At 38.0% G+C, this 17592-nt stretch overlaps 2 protein-coding genes across 3 annotated transcripts; both read right to left on the bottom strand.

The window, feature by feature from the left end:
• Positions 1-841: 841 nt before the first annotated feature.
• Positions 842-10972, bottom strand: smad4a (SMAD family member 4a). Of its 2 annotated transcripts, XM_041969452.1 has the most exons (11): positions 10604-10972; positions 8665-9020; positions 8387-8561; positions 8094-8123; positions 7812-8015; positions 7537-7644; positions 6926-6976; positions 6667-6850; positions 6316-6484; positions 5964-6102; positions 842-4286 (listed from the first exon to the last, which is right to left on the bottom strand). In XM_041969452.1, the coding sequence occupies exons 2-11, from the start codon at positions 8902-8904 to the stop codon at positions 4075-4077; spliced, it is 1512 nt and encodes a 503-aa protein (XP_041825386.1). In that variant the 5' UTR covers positions 8905-9020; positions 10604-10972; the 3' UTR covers positions 842-4074. The 2 variants fall into 2 exon arrangements, with proteins under 2 accessions (XP_041825386.1, XP_041825385.1); XM_041969451.1 differs by having other exon boundaries at positions 7812-8123.
• Positions 10973-15936: 4964 nt separating this feature from the next.
• LOC121629722 (bone morphogenetic protein 10-like) lies at positions 15937-17564 on the bottom strand. The gene is made up of 2 exons (XM_041969454.1): positions 17225-17564; positions 15937-16979 (listed from the first exon to the last, which is right to left on the bottom strand). Exons 1-2 carry the CDS (start codon positions 17562-17564, stop codon positions 15937-15939), a joined length of 1383 nt encoding a protein of 460 aa, XP_041825388.1.
• Positions 17565-17592: the final 28 nt, after the last annotated feature.

Below are 17592 nucleotides of genomic sequence, written 5' to 3'. Positions count from 1 at the left end.
GCACAGAATTATTTTTTTCTTTGTTTACACTTAAGTTGTGTTCCTGTGTGAAGGTCATGCTTAACAGTAAATAAGGATGGAAAAGCATAAATTGTGTCTTTTAGGCTACTTGTTCAATGGACTCTTCCCTAGTGTTTTGTCTTGGGAGGGGAAATCTTAAAGTTAATTTTAGGCATTCTGACAGCCACGTTGCTCACTGGTTAGACCTCTGGTACACATCTTATAATATACCTTTTATCCTGATTCTGCTGGCTTGAAATGTCTGAAAAAATCTAAGGACTGACTAAGTGCACTCAGATATTATCCTTATGTTGATTAAGGACACTTCATTTGCAAGAAAAGGCAAATGAACTACACATTAAGTAGCTGCAAAATGACAGTCTGAGTTGGGTTTTTTTTTTAATAAACTTTAGATTGGCCCTTGTTTTCTTGGTATAAACTGTCTTTTTTCTGCAGATAATCACAAAGTAGTGACAATGTCTAATAAAAATGAATTGATACAAAAATGTAAGCTCTAGATCATGTCTCTTACTTACACTAGGTCATCTTTTAAATTAAGTAACCCTTTCAACATACACACCTTACATGACAAACTTTGTATGAAGTGGTGGGATTCTGTTTAAATTTTTAAAACACAGTCTTGGTTTTACATTTATGAATGAACGTTTGTATGATGCATTTCTTCTCTGGCATGTTTACCATTCTCCTAATTTTTTTTTAATTATTATTATTTATTGAACTGTATCATATATTCACTACACATAGTAGATGAGAACTTGTATTATTTTGTGCCTGAAGTGAAAATGGCTTATAAGTGTTTTCTTTGAAAGTCAGTCATGTGATTTTTGGATTGTAAGTGCTTTCACACACATTATGTGCTGCTTGATTTTTTTTTTTTTTTCTCTAGTTCTTTCCACACTTTCTTTGTTTTTGACCAGGCAGTGCCAGACAGTGATTAAGCTTTCTGCATCTCAACGCTTGCCTGGTGAACTGACTGATGGTAATGCTGCCAACACAATTGTGCTTAAATTCTGTGTCTTTGAAATTGAGAATGAAGATGAAGGGGGGGGCTTGTAATGTTTTTGTTTTTTCTTTTTTCTTTTTTGCAAACGAGCCCATTTTTGACCATAAAACTTAGAGATAAGCTAGAACAGCCTCTTCACCGGGATGACATGGCAGCTTCACTGACCCATAGCAAACTCCTGTGCCTTTAATTTTGCCCTGACCACAGCAGATGGTCGGGGTGACTATTGGGTCTCTGGTGGGCTATAGATAGAGGCTATAAAGAAGATGTTCTGTTGCACATGTGCTGCCACTGAAAAGTTGCTAGTGCTGAGGAAGCATTCAAATCGGTCCTCAGACTAGACTGCTGAGTAATCAGTTGTGTTACAGTCACACACACTTAACTAGTAACACACAGATGAGTACCTGCAAACGACTTTTAAATGTATAGAACTGGTAAATGTACCAGAAGAGTTACTGTAAGTGAAATGCTCTTAAAGTTGTTTTCTCATGATTGTGGTTTCTTTTGTCAAATGATATTTTCTGAATGCTGTGACCTGTTTGAGATTTGTAAGTGCCATTTGACAGTCTAGTGAGTCGTGGCCATCTGTAGCACGCTCTAATGCAAGCACAAGCATTTGGCAGTGACATTTGGGGAAGGCTTTCCTTTCAATTCACCTTTGACAAAAATGTGTATATAGCAAAAAGTCAAATGGTATATTTATTTGTGTCCTAATATTTGTTTTGTTCTTTTGGTGAACATTTTCTGATATGTTGGCTTAAGTGCTTTTGTGATTTTGTTTTCCTCTTTTTGGATAATGTATAGTATCTGATATAATATATACACAGATTTCATGTGACTCTTTTTTGTGTGCCATTAAATTTGCTTCATACAATGTATATTCTTTAATTGGCAGGCAAACCAATGTGTGTAGGGTGATTTGTATTGTGTATTTTACATAAAAGGAAAAAAAACAAGGATGATCGGGGGACTTTTATATTTACAAAGACATCATTTAGTGTGTCGTAATGATGATTTTAGAAACTCTTGAAGACACATGTAGTTTTGTTTTCTGAATATTTCAGATCTCAGCTCAGGCTAGCTTTAGTGTTGTTTTCTTAAAATTTGTGACTTGTCTTTGCAGTAATAAACGTTTTCTTGGTCAAAAGCCAGTGTCCTTTCTCACAGGGTTGATTTGCACACTAAGCCAGTGACTCACTGTTAGTCCATTAACTTTTATTCATACATATAAACACCAATATCATTCAAACTCTATATTTCTTCAGATAACATAACTAAAGATTAGGATGAGCATGAACTGACATTTCCTGAAAAATTGTACAGCTTTATTTTTTTTTACCCCAATTTTTAAATCTGATTATAACCAGAATGGTTCTTCACTGTAAAGGTAGCAAAAAGAGTATAAAATACTGCCACAGCTGTAAGTAAACAGAGCTAAATACCAAAATATTGTTTGATCAGTAATGCTGAGCATAAATTAAGTCATCCAGATAATTCAAACTAAGCTTTTCAAAGCAATGTCATACTGAAATGACTGCAGTCTGGTAACCTTTTAACATTTCATGAAGTATATTTGGCATCATTATGGCTTTCACTTGTTCACAGTTCATTCATTTACTCAGCTGTTCATTAGATTATTTTAAGTGTCATCCAAATTATTCACAAATTAAAATGGATATGAGAGCCGTTTTAAAGTGATGCAACAGCCAAACCGTTCAGATTATCAAAGACTCGGTTAAATGCCCCTTTCACACCTGCTGCGGCTGAGCGATGGGACACTGAAAACCAGATTTTGGGCAAACAGAACAACGAACCACATTTTCATGTATCAGATCATTAGCAAAAAAAAATTCTTACTGTGCTGAGATAATATGGATACAATAAGTAACCACAAATGAGACTGAAACAAAATGCAAAATAAAGTGCTAACAGACACCTAGTAATAAAAGACATGATATTAATGTAGATGTATAATAGTCATTTGAGAGTAAAAGATATTTTTAAACGACTATTACACATCTACTATAAAATATTACACATTTAGCAACAGCTTTGATTGATGCTAAAACAATTTCTCGTGGTGTTAAAAGAGAGGCTGAAGGGGCTTTGAATCATCTGTGTTGTTTAAACAACTCAAAAACCAGTATATATATATATATATATATATAAAAAAAAGAGTCAGCACAGGAAATGTTTTTAAGATTTCATCTGACAAGCACACACGTGTCCAATAAGTGTCCTGATTTGTGAGAGAAAATAACTCCAATTACAGGAAGTCTTTTCTGCTAAAACAAAAAAAAAAAAAAAGAAAAAAGAAAGAGCAAATGAAGAAGACTTGGACCGACAGTATACTCCAGCAGAAAACACATTTCAGATGTACAGACAGGCAAAGTAACAGTAAAAAGTTAATATTAATATTAAGCTTTTTTAAAAGCCATCTGATATGGGCAAACTTTACATCTTGAAAACTGTGAATGTGAAAATGTCCACATTGAAAAACTGAATGATCTCATTTGACATCCTAAAATCCCTTAATAGTACATTTATGTCTCCTTTAACCTCATTGTGGACACATTTTTATTCAAATCTGTTTTCTGGTGTCAAGCTTGTGGTTTGAAAAGCACAAGCCTTCACAGCCTGACGTTATGTGGTTCCAGTAAGAGAACAATGGCAGAACACTGGCTTTCCATTTCATATGCATCCTCTTGGTAGCGTGTTTACAGAGTACTGCAACTCCTCCCAGTGTGACTCACACACTCCTCCAGCTGTTGTTTGGACATCACAGAATTTACAGACCTGGAGTTAAGCTCATTATAGTAGCAGCCGCTCACAGCTCTGCAGCTGAGAGAAGAAAGTGTGTTTGGAGTACACTGCCAGCATTTGGCCCTCGTTTCTACTCCTACGACCTATACAGCATCCATGTGATTGCAGTCCAACTTCACCACTCCCAGGCCAACAGGTGGAGAGGTCTGCGAAAAGTACAAATGGGTGTCTCTTTTATTTCTGTGTGTGTTGTGTTTTGTGTGTGCATACAGTTTGTGTCCATTAACTCAGTCAAGAGGTTGGGGATCAGCTATGGGCATGGTGTGCAGGACTTCATCCAGTAGTTGGAGAGCTCGGTGCAAATGGATCTCAATCCAGCAGGGCGTCTCTTTGATGCTTTGACGTGGGTAGTCCGGCCCCCACCCCTTCACGAAGCTCATGCGCAGGATGCAGAGCCTGCGCAGGTCATCAACCCCAATTCCAGCAGCAGCAGACAAACCTGCAAGAGAAGTTATAGGCACAGATTTTTTTTAGACTGATGTGACACTACAGTCTAAAACCAAAAAAATCTTAAGGCCCAATAACGTGTCTTTCCAGCCAGGACTGATGTTTACACATATCAAGCTAACCTCGCTGAGCTGTCAAACTAAACTTCAATCCTTCTGTGACACACCGGACTGATTTGTGGAAGCACACACCGATGCAGGGCAGAGTTTCTAATGTTTTGCATGAATTACTGAGGAGGAAATGTGGAGGGTAAGTGAGGACTTCTTTTTATTTATTTATTTTTTTTCTTTGTTGATATGGTGCAACTGATATGTAAAAAAAGGTTTCAATTAGTCTAGGCTCATTTATGCTCACTTTACTTGCACAAATAGGCACTTCTGTTTAAAAGTCGCTGCTCTCATACTACCATGCGTCCTTTTCGTTAGTATGGTTGTTCGGCAATACATCCACTAGAGTAGAGTTCACCTCTGAGTTCCAGTGTCTGTTTCAGATAATAGCAAACATGGCAGCAGTGGACGATCATGATAATGCACACTCTCAGAGAGACAGGCCTAAAAAGACGGCAGTGCGGTGGTCATTATTTCACAGCTCCTTCTTTGTACTTTTCGCTGGTTACACAATAACTACACGTTTACCACAATAGCGGCGTGGCTCAGTGGGTAGAGTGGTTGTCTTGTAGCCTGTATGTTGTTAGTTTGATCCTCGGCCTGTCAAGCTCATGTCGAGTTTCCCTGAGCATTTATTTACTCCTATAAGATCAGTCGTACACGACACTGCATTTGAACTAAACTCCAAAGCTTATAATTACTGCAAATGTTAGTCAGTCATTTGTAGCTTTCCAGAATATTACTTCATGTTAATGCCAAAAAGAATATTAAAAACTTTAAAATGTACTCAGTGTTAGAATACATATACAGTAAGAACTATTCAGACTAAAAGAAAAGAAAATGCAGCATTGAGTCACCAATCCTGGTTCTCTGGGGCTGGTGTCCTGCAGGTTTTAGAGGTTTCCCTGCTGCAACACCTGACTCAGACTTGTGCAAACTCTGCACATGTTTGCTAATTACCTATTGATTTGAGTCAGGTGTGTTGTAACAGGGAAACTTCTAAAATCTGCAGGACACCGGCCCTCAAGAACCAGGATTGAGGATCCCTACTTTAAATGGTCCACCATTTAATCTTAATAATTAAACAGATCGCACAACACCAATGAAATAACATTTCCTAATCGCAGTTCTTGAACATTTTCTACTGTGCAGTCTTTACTCTTCTCCCACACACTGGCCCAAAATATGTCTTCCTAAAACAGAGCTTAATCCAAATGACTAAAATCAATCAAATTTATTCTCCTGAAAGGAAGAGGTCTACATTTATCTGAAATCTCAGTTTAAAACCATGAATCTCTGTTATTTTATTTTGACAAGTATTGAGTAAAGAACTTTTTAACATATGTTCAGATTTTTTTTCTTCTTTTATGACTGACCCTGCTAGTTGCTTTTTCCTACTCATGCTGCTCTATAATTCTCTTTTTCGAAATGCTGTGCAAAGAACTGCCAAAAGAAATTCCCCGATGCAAGACAAGACTCAAACCCCCTACAGAGTCTGATTATGAGAAGCAATCATAGTAATACATTTGTTCAAGGCTAAGTGCAGCAGTAAGAGCACTCACTGATGGCGGGGGCGATGCCTCCTACAGAGCCCGGCCCTGGAATGTTCCCAGCGACCGCCGCTGCCTGCGCTGCAGCTGCTGCCTGAGCTGTCGCTGCCTGCTGCTGCATCTGTCTGTGGCACTGGCGCAAGTCGAACACCTGGCAGTAACAGGAAAATAGGGCTGCTCAATTATGGAAAAAACTATCCTTTTTGGTCAGTATTGATATGCCACTAGTTTACGCTATTACTCAGTGTGCCGAGGCAGGACATTCACCCAGGGTGTAACAAGACAACTGTTGAAACCTATCTAAAAAGATTGCTTTTAATGACGACTTGACTAGTTACATGTCAAAACACATGTACAATCTCACCTTGATGTAAGCACTGGGGTAGATTTTGTGAACTGCATCGCCTGGGGCACGGCCAGCCTCTCGGTCCAGATAATAGCTCTGCACAAACACTGCATGATCACTCAAACAGCGTACCCACACGTCTCCTTCACCTTTACACTCCAGCTGTACACCTTTGCCAATGTGGAGTCTAAAAACATGAGGAACAAGAAATAATTAGATAAATATTCAAATCTACTACTGATAAAGCATCTTTTAATGAATTCAAACACACGTCACACAAGCAAAAACAACAAATACAAAACCCACCATAGGCAGCAATTACAGTTCATATAAAAAATATACTGTGCGCTGAATAATGTGGGCGAATACCTGGCCCTCTCTATGTTCTCTGTCCTGTGGACATTACTCAGTTGGCCCAAACAGAAGCGATCCCCTCCAGATGGATCCACATAACCATCTACAGTCACTATTGGGCATGAGGATGGCACCTTAAATGTCTCGCCAACCTGGACATCCATCTCAAAGTACGCAATGGAGCACCAGTATTCTGGAGCTGGAACAAACAACCAAAATTTTAATTTCTTGCACTTGTGGTAAATATGCAGCTTAAGTATAGCTTGACACTCACCAGGATGATTGGATATGGGGGGCTGGAATGCAATTTCATTGGCAACTGGCCCTGAAAGACATTAGTATTCATTTTTAACAATTCATAATTTCAATATGTTATTAAACTGTGATAAGTAATTAGCACAAATCAGGCAGCAAGCTGTATGAATAGTTACCGTTCAACCACGGAAACAAATTTGGCCTGTTACACAATTGTATAATCCAATTAAAGTAAAATCTACTTCAAATCATCAATGTAACACTGTTGTTGCCAGCACTATTATAGATTTATAAATCAACATTCACTTGTAATAAAGTCACTAATACTTATCTCTTTAATGAATGAGCTTATATAAGAACTTCCCTGTTCTATCATCTCTGGTCAGCTAAGAACTTCAAGTCCTCCGAGAGTACAAATGTTATCCAGCCACAGCTGTCTTCTTTAGCTAATCTAATTAACACGGTTTGTTATTTTAATAACACATCTGCTCCATTAGTTTGGCAGAAGAAACAGACTAATGAGTTTAACACATGCACATATGTGTGTTAATTTTTCTGAACAGATGTGGACTATTTTTTCAGGTCTGATTAAAGTTTTGCACAAAATATCCATGCTGTATATCTGCTTACAGTAATGTCCCGTGTGAGGCATTGGTGGATGATGCTGTAGATGCCCATTCTGGTGTTGAGGCACAGCTGGGGGGAAGCTGCTGTTTCTGCTCCAATTTGGGGTAGGATCTGAAATATATGTTATAAAAAAAAAACCTTAAGTATCTACTTATATTACTTTAAAATGACCTACACCTCTTAGTTGAATAAACAAATGATAAATTCTAAAATATTTTTGATTAAACAGCATTATCTTATAATTGCAAGCAAAATGTTGACCCTATGTAGTCTCTCACTTGAAGGTCCAGCACTAATGGTAGAAAAAGCAGAAGTTGAAGCTGAACTGCTGCCCTCTGATGGGGGTAGTAGAGCGGGGCTGCTGAATGTTTCCTGTGGAACTGGCCTCGATGGTGGATGCTGGATCGTCTGGAGGTGGCTGTCAGAGCTGGAGTGAGACTGTTGGTTATCATAATCAAACTCGTCTTTTACGATGAGTGGACCTGGCAGAAAATGACAGACACGATTAAGATAGATGAACATCCACAAAATCTTTGGCAAGGACAAGGAAAGCTTTGTACCTGAATTTGAAAGGGTCAGTGTTGACAAGTCTGCAAACATCAATGAGAAGACACATGGATCAGTTTAACTCACAATCTAAGTAGGTCAATATTCTGATGAGAACTATTGTCAAAATTCTTGCATGTATGCATAGGCGATAATTTGAACAGGTTTGGATATTTAAAATCAGATATTTCCCCCAACTTATATGAATCTTTATCTCTTAGTGTTCCAATAATATTGTTCTATAATTATGAGTGAGCCAAGTCATTAAGATTTAAACCGTGCAATTAAACCTGCCATTCTTACTTACCAATTCCTGGAGAAACAACCCTCTCGTAGTGGTATGGGTTGACACAAACATTGTCACATTTCAGGTCAAAGGCATACTGGCAATATTTCACATGTTTTAACTCGTTCTTGTGTAGATCTGGCCATCGCCACAGCCTGGCATAGACCACATGAGGAAAACCTTTACGTCCTGCAACCTAAAGCAAGAGATGATTATCAAATGAGATGCTAAGTGTTTCTTTAAATTATCTCCTAGATATACAGCAAGCAAAACTAAAGAAATCCGGTATGGTAACATACCTGTAAGCGGCCATCCAAAGTTCGCTGTATGGTTACACACTTGCTAGGATGAGCACCATTTGTGGTGATGGCGGTGATAAGAGAATCCAGCTCGTCTTTTTTCTCCTTTAACTTCTTGACAAGACTCTCAATGGCTCGTTTTGCAAAACTTTCACTCTCTCCCCCCTGTCGGTGGCACATGAGGCTATGCACAATGCTTAGACAGGCATCATTGCTTGTGGGAGTGTTTGTGATTGACATCTTGCTCCTCAGGTTTTCACCTTGTGTAAGCTTTCCAGTTGTAACCCCTGTGCTTTCAGTAGTAGAGATGTAAAGGTGAAATTAGTGTTAATCCAATGCAGCCCACGTTCAGCAACCTAAAACAAAAAAAAAATACTGTCCAATTACTCAACTTTAGGGTTGTAGGAAATTATTTTAACAATTCAGTTTCATTCTATGTCAACTCTCATATATGTCCTGGATTTTAAAGATATAACAAATGTTAATCTACACTTTTATTATCTTTTTTCCCCACTGTGTTCTAAATACTGGGGGGTGGATGTGTGAAACTATTTTGTTTTATGTGATGCATAAAAATGACACTGAATTTATGTTTTAAATAAAATAATAAACAATAGTCAATTTTTAAATAATAACTCATATGAACACTTAGACTAGTTCAGTAAACCTTGCAAAGTCCCAAAGCTACCAATATCGATAAGATGCCATTTTTTTGTTTGTTTGTTTTCAGAGCTAAATATAATCCATTTCATCGTGACTTGGTTGAAATATGGACTGAATATCCACAACCCTAAACAAAAATCTTAACTCCTCAGCAACTTAGTAGTTACGGTTGATATATATATATATATATATATATATATATATATATATATATATATATATATATATATATCAACCATACCTATATCTATAACTATATCAACCATATATATATTTCTCCTACAACCTTGTAGGAGAAATTCTTTTTTCATACTGCTTCACTTTTCAACCAAAATCCTTAATGCAGTATCATTATAGTCAATATAGAATTTTTGGTCTTGGGACAGATTGTCACAGATTAGGCTTAATATGGCTTTAGAGAACAAAAACCTTTTACAGGCATTTTGTAGAAGGATTATCTTTATTACACGTTTCCAACTTAACCTATAAAGCTACAGCAATAAATGTAAGATTACGACCATTCACAATTATTCTTTAAAAAAATCAGGATTGATAAAGTAAATAGAAGATTTTAGAGACACTTTACGAAGGTAACATGAATTTGAGATAATCCTTGGAAACTATACTGTCCTGTTAAGTGATTCAATGAGCGCTGAAGCTACATTTTTATATAAGGTTAAGTAAGTTTTGGATGTTATACAATAACTATACATATTTACTTATATATATATATATATAAGTACTGTGTGTACCGATCTGGAAGTAACGCGTGGTAGCGTTCTATATAGTGTACATTACAACTGAAAATCCCTATATTACAGATCAGACTCACGCAAACAGTGAACATCTCTGGTAGACCTTCGTAAACACCTACTGAAAGGTCAAAAGTGCTAAGAAATATCGAATAATTACAATTAATATAAAATAACAATTTTTCATTGATCATACTCACAGTAAACTTTGCTAACGTTAGCCCAAGTGGGTAATTTATCGCTACTAATAAACACAAGCAACATATAGTTCTAGTAAAGCCTCAGACGTGTGCAAGCTGAATTTATGCAGAATACGCTATTCTTAAATAATTTAAAAAGCTATGCACTGAAATTAAAGAACGTTGTAGAAAACGTGCAAATTGTGAAGAGCACGGGGTTAGCTAGCGCTACCCTGCTAATGTTGAGTGGCTCTATTAGCGTTTGGCATCACTTAGCTAATGCTATTCTAGAAGCATTAGTCCATCTATTAGTTTCATCAACAACAAACTCATTTGTTGACTTACCGTGATTTTGTTGTGAATAAGTGTTAGTTTCGGTAACAGAAGGTGATAAGTTAATAGGTTTATATTTATAATTGCTGCTCAATGCTCTTGCGTTTCGGTTATTGTGGCTCGCTTGCTAGTACATACGCTAACAGACGTCCATCAAGTTCTCGTTAGCTCAATTGCTAACCTTTCTTTTTACGGCCCGAAACCCACTTCTCCACTAATTGTTACAGTACCGCATTAGTTAAAGTTGATCTTATTCATCAATTAAACTTTTAATACCTCATTAATTAAAAAAAAAACAACGTTAGCTAATGGCAACAGTTACACATGCTAGCTGCTCACGAAAATAAACAAAATATTCTCTCCTCCACCCACCACGCTCTAACTGCGCATGCACAAATGGAGTGACAGGCGTGGCGCTGCACTGCAGCTTTATTTTACAGTTTAGTCTACATGTGCGATCGTTTGTACAGTTATTTGAATTGAAAAAAATAAAATAAAATAGATCTTGATATTGTTTCAGTGGCACATCAGTATCTCAAATAAAAATATCTTTCCTTGAAAATGATTTCCATTTCCACCTTGAAAATGGTGCTTAATATTCCTTGCTCATATTTAAAGGGACAAAGAGGTCAGCATAAATTGTAGAGGAATATCCAAAAAGGCCAGAAACCACTATTTTAAAAATAACTAAATGTAGCCCTGCCATGACAGAATAGGATAAAGCAGGTTTTAGATAAAGAATGGATTGTGGCCTACTGCAGTTTGCAAGAAGTTTGAAAAGATGTTTTACCATTTCTGACTACTGCAACTCCTTGTGGAAGGTGCTTCTGATTTTCCAAGGAAGTTGCCATGTTGCCATGTTGATATCAAAGCATGATATATTACCACATACATAGTATATAACATTTTCATTGTTTCACTGGCCAGTCATCACAATTGTGCAAACTTGTTGCCTCAGTATTTTCCATATAATAATAATAAATAATAATAAATTTTATATCTTGGCACCTTTCTACACCCAAGCTCACCATACACAAAAGGAAAAATAAATAAATAAATAAATATTACATAAGCGTTAAAAATAGATTAAAAGACATTATTTAAAAAAAAAAAAATATATATATATATATATATATAAAAATGACATAAAACAGTCAGTTACATGATGTATAGGGAGTAGGCCAGTTTAAACAGGTGGGTTTTGAGTGCAGATGTGAATGATGGAAGAGAATTGATGTTCCGAATCTCGGATGGGAGTGAGTTCTGGAGCTGGGGAGCAGAGCGACTGAAGGTTCTGCTCCCCATGCTAGAGAGACGGGCCGGGGGAACAGTAAGGTGAACGGAGGAGGATGACCTAAGAGCACGGGAGGGAGTGGCAATATGGAGGAGATCAGACAGATGAGGAGGGGCCAAATTGTGAATACCTTTGAAAGTGAGGACCAGTAACTTATAGTTGATTTGGTATTTTATTGGGAGCCATTGGAGTTGTTGAAGTACAGGGGAAATATGTTTAAAGGAAGAGGTGCGAGTCAGGATACGAGCAGCAGAGTTTTGGAGAAGCTGCAGTTTTTGAGGTGATACATTGGGAAGACCAAAGAGGAGTGAGTTACAGTAGTCGATGCGGGATGTGACAAGACTATGGATAAGGATTGTGGCAGCATGCGGAGTGAGTGATGCAGACGGTTGATATTACGAAGGTGGAAGTAAGCAGACGGAGTAATGGTATTGATGGGGGCTTGAAAAGCTAGGGTGCTGTCGAGAATGACGCCGAGACTCTTGACCTGAGGGGAGGGGAAAATGGTAGAACTGTCAATGTTGATGGAGAAACTGTGAGACTTGGTTAGAGTGGAGGGCGTGCCGACAAGTAGAACCTCAGTTTTACTGCTGTTGAGTTTGAGAAAATTGGAGGAGAACCATGCTTTGATTTCCTGGAGACAGTCAGAGAGAGAGGAAGGTGGAAGAGAGGAGTACAATTTGGAGGAGATGTAGAGCTGTGTGTTGTCTGCATAGGAATGGAATCTCATTTTTTCAGAAAATGTAGCCAAGGGGGAGAAGATAAGTGATGAACAGAAGGGGGCCCAGAACTGATCCCTGGGGTACACCGGCCGAGACGGGGAGTGACTCTGAAGTGTGGGCCTTCAGTTTAATAAACTTTGTGTGGTTGGAGAGATACGAGGAAAACCAAGTGAGAGAAGTATGAGAAACACCAAGGGGTGCCAGTCTATTTACAAGGAAGCTGTGTGAGATGGTATTGAATGCTGCACTGAGATCTAAGAGGATAAGGATTGTGAGAAGACCGGAGTCAGCCGCCATCAGCAGATTTTTAACAGAGCAGATTCTGTACTGTGAAAAGGACGGAAGCCAGACTGGAACTGTTCGTAAAGGTTATTATTAGTGAGGTGTTATAACTGTCATCATCTTCAGGTCATGCACTAAACAAGTAATGGGTGTTTTTTAGATAGCTTATGTATTTACATAAAGGTTAGCTATGTCATCTAGGATGGTGGCTATCACATAGAATTAACAATATCAGTCAAAGGTTTGGACAAACCTAGTCATTGTGAATGGCTGTGTCAGCAGCTACAGTGAGAACTTCCTTGGCAGATCATCTGCAGTACAATGTGATATTTTATTATTATTATTATTAGTAGTATTTATTTTATAATTTTTTTATATATCTATTCAGATGGTTGGATGGATTGAACCCTGCAAGGGACTGTTGACCAGTCAAGGGTATACCTGCCTTTCACCTGCTAATTACTGGAGTAGTGACATAGAAATGAATGAATGAATGAAAGTTTTACACTATAGGTCTACTAACGTTAATAAAAAAATAAATAAATAAAAACATATAGCCTAGAATAAAAACCATTTAACGGTCTAAAATTGATTATTGCATTTAATACAAAGCAATTTCTTTCAATAAATGCATCCAAGTATAGATAAAACAGCAGTAACAATACTGAAATGATAACAGGGAGTCAGCGGATATTCAGCACCAGCTTATAGCAGCTAGTAGCTGTGCTGGTGAGCTGACATCAGCTGTCAGCCGTACCTGGTAGGCCATTCCATCTCATACAGGCTGTAATAGTTCAAGATGCCACCGGAACTGTTTCGGTACCGGAAATTTGAGCTTGTTGTCTCCCCTTTCAACCTTGTAGGAGAAATTGCAGTGGATTTAAAACATGCAGAAAACAAAGAAAATGGCAGACCCACTCCTCTTTAGAGGTAGAGTGTAGTTTTTCCTTTCTGGACTACCTTAGAAACATGCATGTATCATGGTAGAAACTGCCGATGAAGACTTTTCCATCTGTAAATCTACAGGAGTAATTGCAAGGAAACCAAAACACACTTATTATTTTCACACAATTCTACCTAAATCAAAATATCCTGCTCATTACATTTTATTTTAGAAAATAAATTTCTGCCAGATAAATAAAAGTTTCAAAAGCAGTGTTTTCCTTGTAAAAAAAAAAAGTCAGTATATGAAAATAGAACTCTGTTTTCTAAAAATAAATGCCTAAATAAACTCATGACTGCCAATCATTCTGTTTACTCCCTAACAATACCTCTGTGCTGCAGAACTGGCTCATGTGAATCCTAACGCTGAGTCATGATCCTATTAAACTAGGAAGCTGCACAGTGTTATTCCATCACTATCTACTTACGACTGTTAACGGCAGAAGTTAGGTGATGATGTGAGGTGTTTTTTTTGTTTTTTTTTTCGTTTGTTTTTTTTCCATTTGTACTGTTGCCACAACCACGATAAGTGCATAAGCATGCCCATGTCAGAAAACGGAAGTGGGAAGATTCAGAGTGCGCCAAGCAATCTGATGGCCGGATTGTCAATAGAACATGTTGGCAATGGAGACCAGGAATCTGACACCACATTCTCACAAATGTTGCCACTTGGAGTGGCGTCTCACCCTGAGTGATGGTCTACAAGATTCCAGGCTCTGACACCTTTTTATCACTATGGCATGGAAGCGGGCGGAGAGAGGCCCGCCAGGCATGTGACGCCGGAGGGATGGGGATTAAGATTGCTAGATGACAAGTGATGTGAAAACCTGACAATGACACAGTTTGTCCACAACATCAAAGATTGCTCAATGAATATATTGGTTTTCAGATGTTTATTTGTACAACCACAGTAGCATTCACATTCATGTGTGACACAAAGGCAGGATATCAATGGCTGGTATAGAGAAAGATTTCACAGCAGCTGACAGCAATGTTAGCAAAGAAAAATTATATTTTCAGACAAGAGGCCCCAAGGAGCTGCAAGACACCGTGAAAATCCTTTCCTGGTCTAAAGCCTTCGAAAATGCATTTTCTGCAAGTTTGCCAAGCAAATAGGACACAAAATGTGACAGTCTTTAAATCGTCTCAAGCTCCACGATGCCACAGGGCACAAACACAATTTACAAATTTGCAGCATGTGCATTTCCTTCTGAAGCGCTTTGGCAAGGCTGTTATTTAATAACATTTTTTTATAAATAAAAAAAAGAGGCAGTGCACTATTACTAGTGCTTATTATTTAAATGAAGTCCTATTATATTTGGATTTGTCTGGACTTATATAAGTTAGAGCTTTTTAGTATTTTTCTGTTCCATCCCTATGATAAACTTTACTTCATTCCTGTTATGTGTTATGAAACTGCATCAAGGATGGAATTTTTTTTCTTACCTATTCAGATCTCACATCTTCATTATTTAAAACCTTGCTAATGGCTGAGCTGCAATATTTAACCTTTTGATTTGCCACAAATGATCTCACTGAACATGAAAAAGTCTGAATTGAAATTTAAATCACAAAGTTCTGATATTTGCTATTTAAACTTTCTTTTCTGTTGCTTCGTTTAATTTGTTTTCGTACTGGGTGAATATGAACTTTTACTGCCAAGGAAATGTGGAATTTGTTGCAAAACACTCTGGAATACAAAAATGGCAAATAGTTGTAATAAATCACAACAAACTGAAAAACTTGGAAAGGTTTCTATCTCACTGGCTTGCCTCTATACAATTGCAAATTTACATCTTGTGTTCATCTCTCATTTACAACTAAGTCCACTGTATGTGATCTCAGATACTGTGGAAACAAGATAGATAGATAGATAGATAGATAGATAGATAGATAGATAGATAGATAGATAGATAGATACATAGATAGATAGATAGATAGATAGATAGATAGATAGATACATAGATAGATAGATAGATAGATAGATAGATAGATAGATAGATAGATAGATAGATAGATAGATAGATAGATAGATAGATAGATAGATAGATAGATAGATAGATAGATAGATAGATAGATAGATCAGTCTGTATCTCTGAATATTACTATCTACAGCCACACTCTGCCACCACCATTCCTTCATACTTGTGGTTGAAAGTGACCACTCCATTATCATGATAAAGAAGTGAGATTGGCTCCAATTTTGTGGGCACACAGCAGGCACGAGACGCTTTCTCGGGACTCGCGATGCTCAAACGTGTCTGCACTATGGCATGTTTGGTAGGCGAGACCTCAGAGGTCAAGGGTGGGTTGCACACACCATTGCACTTGTATGCTTCATAGCCTTGAGGCTGGATGATCCACGAGTCCCAGCCAATGTCTTTAAAATCCACAAAGAGTGGTGTCCTCCTGCATGACTCGCTCTTAACATTGCGACGGATTCGAGGAGGTGTGTCGTAGATAAGGTTGGACTGCAGCTCCATGACAGACTGTTCATCCAGCTCATCGTGGTTAGCACGGCCATCATTGGGATTTACATGCTTCCAGGAAGGTTGCTGGCTCCTTCCCATGCCTTCAGGAAGGTCGTTCTCGTGTTTAATCATGTGGTCAAGCTCTTCTCTCTCCTGTTTGTGGGCTTGGCTCTGATCATCTGAGAATACAATCATAACTGCATTGTGTTTCTCCTCCAAGGTCCTGTCAATATCAATCTCAACCAAACTATCACCCTCTTTTGTGGCCCTATCGTCCTCCGACCCTAGATTTGCAATATGAACCTCCAGTCTGTGAGTTGCACACCCTGATTTCCGCCATATTTTAACCACATAAGTGAGGTCAAATGACACCCAGCTATTATCTTTGGCATGGATATGCTTTGTCACCAGTTCTTCCAAATCTTTCATCTCCACAACCTCCTCTTTATCCCTCCCTCTCCCTTCTTTCCCCACCTCTTTTGTCCAAACAACACCCTCATGTATCTTGTAGATTGTCACCTTGCAGTCAGAGCCAGCATATGGTCTTTGGGCCTTCTGTACCAAAGTGAATAGACGAAGCTCAGCTACTGTTATGTGTTCATGGTGGGGCATGGAGATATTGAACAGCAGGGGATATATCCTTACACCATTGGATCTTATTCTGTATGGGGTGGAATCTGAAATAAAAATGCCAGAGAGAATGTCTAAGTATTCTTTTTATTCATAACTCAAGAAAAACTTACTCTTAGATGTTAAAATGAATATTGATCCAAGTTTAATTTCTTAAACATAACTAAGCAAGATAAAACGACATAGTTTAATAATAAAATCAAAGTGATCCCTTAATTTATCATTTACATCAAATGTCAAAATGAAATTTTTTTACTCAATATAGAAATATAGAAACCAGAAAAGGTCTTACCTTCATTCTTGTAACTGCGAACAATGTTGGCAGACGGCACAGCAGTGTGGTCATTTGCAAATCGGTTGTAGAGCTCCAGCATGTACTCAGGCAGTGGCTCTTTATGGGCAGCTAGAGACCTGGTCTGGGACTTCGGCCTAGTGAGGTTCAGTGTGGATAGAAAGTGGCTCAGAAAGTCCTGTGCATTGAAGAGTGGATCATCTCCCACATCCACATCAAGTGATGTCCTGCGGTGGCTTTCAGCAGACTTGATTGGACTGCTCCAGCTCAAACTGGTTAACAGAAGCATAGCGGTCAAAGTGTGGCCAAACCCAGTGTTGGGGAAAACTGAAGAAGTCATGGTTGATTCAAATCCAAAGACTAAGCAT

This window comes from Melanotaenia boesemani, chromosome 19 (assembly GCF_017639745.1).
Source record: "Melanotaenia boesemani isolate fMelBoe1 chromosome 19, fMelBoe1.pri, whole genome shotgun sequence".
Taxonomy (NCBI): domain Eukaryota; kingdom Metazoa; phylum Chordata; class Actinopteri; order Atheriniformes; family Melanotaeniidae; genus Melanotaenia; species Melanotaenia boesemani.
This window is presented reverse-complemented; position numbering and strand designations above follow the sequence as displayed.